The 4,232-nt window shown below is 51.4% G+C and overlaps 1 protein-coding gene across 1 annotated transcript; it reads right to left on the minus strand.

Annotated features, from left to right (window-relative positions):
• Positions 1–243: 243 nt before the first annotated feature.
• On the minus strand, positions 244–1,848 carry LOC133902995 (U-box domain-containing protein 21-like). The gene has a single exon (XM_062344324.1). It carries the CDS (start codon positions 1,751–1,753, stop codon positions 413–415), a length of 1,341 nt encoding a protein of 446 aa, XP_062200308.1. The 5' UTR covers positions 1,754–1,848; the 3' UTR covers positions 244–412.
• Between the last annotated feature and the right edge of the window lie 2,384 nt (positions 1,849–4,232).

The following is a 4,232-nucleotide window of genomic DNA, read 5'->3' on the forward strand; positions in this document are numbered from 1 at the left end:
AAAATGTTTACCAGCTATTTATTAGTTACTCCCTCCGTTCAAGAATGTAAGGCGTATTTTGATTCGAAAAAACCAAACTTTATAAGTTTTAATTGATAATTAGTCAAATTATATGTATGTTTAGTATAAAAAATTGTTTCAATAGATTTGTATTTCAAACTTCAAAGTACTTTTAGTGTGATGTTGATTTTATAGTAATTGACAACATATTACAAGAGAAATTTACAATCAAAGTTTATTTTTAATGACTTTTGTAAAATAAAATACGTGTTACATTCTCGAACGGATCAGAGGGAGTATTTACAATATTTATGTACACTTCCCCCTATTTCCTTTTGTTATATTATACTGAATTCACCAAAAATATCTGCTCGAAATTACAGTGTTTCTAGTTTCTACATCTATCTCGATTTCAAGAAACCTTGTTGAGGCCTTTGAAATCCATGGTGTCAATGCACTCGCCTTTGGCCTGATACTTGACCATCAACCCCAGCAGCTCAGTGGCCTTCTCCTTCGTTTCCTCCATGCACCCAACCTGCAAGAGCAGCAACAGCTTCTGCAACGCACCCACATGCAGCGCCTCGACGATGGCGAGCCGCCTCGCCTCTGCAGTGTCCATCCCATCGTCGTCCTGGCGCAAGTTACATATGCGCCAAAGGGTGGACACAACGAGCTCGGTGGCCGTGTCCGACACGCGGAACATCTTCTTGACGAGCACGGGGACGGCGAGCGCATCGGCCCGGGCCCGCGCCCTGCCGTCGCTGGATGCTAGTGTCGCGTCGAGCGTGGCAAGAGCCATTTCGGCCGAGCTCCTGTCAGCGTCGACGAGGAGCTCGACGAGCACCGGCACGAGCCCGGCTGCCGCGAGGCGCGCCGCGGCGCACTCGTCGGCCTGCGCGAGGTGCCACGCGGCGACCAGGCACGCCTTTGTGGCCTGCGGGCAGATGGCGTCCCTGACCGTCTTGACCACCACCTCGACGATGGCATCGACGTTTGCGCTCAGGTCGATGGCGCCCGCGCCGCTGCCGTTGCAAGAGAAGGTGACAATCTCTCTGACCAGGACCACTGCTTGCAGCCGCCTGTGCAGGTCACCGTGCGCGGCAACGGTGACGAGCCGCGCCACGGACGCCCTCGACGAGCCGATGGCCGCGATGGCCTCCTCGTCGATCGGCATCACTAGCACCAGCGCTGCCAGGACGTCGTCTAGCACGTCGCCAGTCCCAGCAGCGCCGGCGCTGGGCGCGAAGGAGGCAAACGCCACTGCTAGCGCGCGGGCCGCGCCGGCGGACGCGAGGCATTGACGGTTCCGGTCGCCCACCCTAGCGAGGTGCCTGACCCCGTGCGCGGCCTCCGCGCACCACGCCGCATCACCTTCACGGGCGGCGGCCTCGACCTCTGCGACGGCGTCGGCGGCCTGCGCGGGCGTGGCAGGGGTCCGCGGCGTGGGGACCCGTTCGACACCGTGGAAGCTGTTGGCGGCGCACCAGGCCTGGATGTGGCGGCGGAGGGTGTGGTTGGGGACGAGGTCCTCGGCACAAAGCTCGCCGTGGGTGACGGGACACGTACCGCGCCCTGTGGGGAGCAGCCAGGCCTCGATGCCGGCGCGGTCGTAGGTGATGCCCGTTGGACCCACGACGGGGTCCCACATCATGTCCAGGGTGATCGGGCACAGGAACTCCGGTGGGCCGTCCAGCGCCGGCGATGGCTCCAGCTGGGCCGGCGCATCCTCCTTCGCGGCTGCCCACCCCGACATGGATGATCAAGGTGGAGAGGGAGAGGTCTTTGGTTTATTATGTGTCCGAGTTCTTGGAGTAGATCAATGTAGGAGCAGTACGTGTGCGAGCGCTCGCGGCTGTTTATTAAAGCTCGGAGCGTTGCACGTTTGAAGGCGTAAAACCGAGTTGGAGTCCAAGTTTGGATCTGAAACCAAATTATAGAGATGCTTAAAAGAGAATAAATATTACGTCATGAAACGTCTGTATAAGAGCCCCACCCATCAATAGGAACAACTATTTTATAAACGCTTAAATAGCTTCATAAACCTAAGAGCAAGTTAAATAGCTTCATAAACTATTTTGAAGAATCTTTCAAAATGCGGGGCTTTCTGTGGTGTATGTTGCTTATAAGGTAAAGGAGAATATCAACCAGCGACATCTTGCGTTTCGACAAGTTTCAAGTGATCTGCCCTCCTCGTTTAGCCTTTCCTCTTGAGGATAGCCACCAGTTGGTTTTGCTTTTTTCTAACTCTGGTAGTTGAGTTTCTTTTGCTTTGTGGTTGTGTGGAGGAGAGGCTTGTAAGCAAGTGATTCCGGACTTTTATTTTTTTTATCTTGTTTTTCCTTTCTTTTATAAAAACGGCAATCCTCTTACCATCCTTTTGGGGGAAAAAACCTAAGAGCAAGTTTTATGCATTTGTCGGCTACAACACAAACGACGTACTCCAGCTAAATTTGTTTCCTGACCTGCTTAGTGTACCTTCTTCTTCATTTCTTCCCATCCTATCCTGATTTCCAAACTCCCAATCTGAGTTCCTCGGCGGCCAGAAATAAACTCGCAAGGGGCGACCACCGATGGATCCTGGGCAACGGCGAGAGAGGTGGCCCCGTGTAGACAGCAAGTTTGTCAGTGAAGCCCCGGCGATCACCGGCCGAACGCACGCGAGAACCTGTAGACACAGAGAGGAGACGGATGAGATTTTTCGCTGCTCGAAAGTCCGCAGCATTTTCTGTTTTTTCTCCTCACGACGGATGCAAACAGCCGCGGGCGTTGAGCTTCGCCTTATTCACGCGACATGCACGTCATGATCCTGCCGGCGCGCGTTTGGTTCATGCCGTGCATGCAGGGAGGAGTGCGACTCGCTCCGGACGTGAACAAGCACGCCGCGAGCTATACGCAGACATGCGCATGACACTAAAACATGCAGAGAAATCAAACTAAACTAAACTAATCTACCGCACAAGATTATTTCTACATACACCCCCTAATTCTTGACGCGCTTGATGTCAACCATCCCAATCTTTTCCGGAGCTCCTGAAACTTCATGCGACCGAGTGGCTTTGTGAGACCACTGTACTTGCTTTGAATATGAAACACCAGATTAATTTGTACTGAGGGAGATTGCAGATTGGTTGTCTATCTTCAGAGTGACGACGTCAGATTTCTTGCCGATGACCTCCGGTTGAGCTGAAACCCCTGACACGCCACAATCTCGCAGTGATTTATTCAACTTCAAAGGAGAACAATGCAACCACATTTTGCTTCTAAGATTGCCAGCTGATGGGACTGTTGCTAGGGGAAAAGAGCACACTAGTGATACTCTTGCGGTGTCATCGACATTGCCGACCAAATCACTGTCATTGTAACATGACAGAAACAGCCGTTCCTCGTGCTTCCTTATGTACCGGCAGCCGAAGGCGTGAGTGCCACCTATGTACCTTAGGCCATCTCCAATAAATACTTTAAAAATTCATCCTCTATAACACTATTACAGTATCATCTAACACTATTACAATACTCTCTATTTTTTCATCTCCAGCAGCTATTTTATTTCCTACCCTTCATTACTCTCTTCCTCCCTCCGAGCCCACCTGTCAGTGTCTATAAACAGTAATGCAGATTACCTCCTCTCTTCGCAAATATGGAGTACCCTCTCCTCTCTCTGCAACACTGTTGCTGCCCTGTAGCATTTGAAGCCGGCTCTGCTGGAAAACATTTGCAGGCGCACGGCAGCCGTATTGGCCACTGTAGCCGGTGATCTCCGCTGGAGACGGTCTTAGCAGGTGCTTGATGGCACTCAGATAATCTTCATGTGGCGCCTCCATGAACCGGTTGGTATGCCCCATGATATAAGCTATCATGATATAAGCTATGTCAGGCCAAGTGTGTACCAAATACCAGAGACTTCTGCGATGCTCTGGTAATGGGTGGCCTCTCATGGAGGGCTACTGCTTGTCTTGCTCAACCTTTTTTATGCCTCCATGGGAGCCATGCACGGGTTGCAGTCCACCTTGCCGCTGCTCTCAAGAATCTTCAGTGCATATGCCAACTTGTTGACAGTGATGCCTTGGCTGGTGAACTTCAATTCCAAGATAATAGCAGAGCAGACTCAAGTCACTCGTGCTGAACAGAATTTTCAGCCAGTTCTAATGGATTAACCAATTTTTTGGCCGTTGGTGCTATTGAACCATCAGTGATACCTTATCACTGCCGGTGCTAGCAAGACTGACGCTAAT

The sequence above is a fragment of the Phragmites australis genome, chromosome 21, assembly GCF_958298935.1.
Source record: "Phragmites australis chromosome 21, lpPhrAust1.1, whole genome shotgun sequence".
NCBI classification, from domain to species: Eukaryota; Viridiplantae; Streptophyta; class Magnoliopsida; order Poales; family Poaceae; genus Phragmites; species Phragmites australis.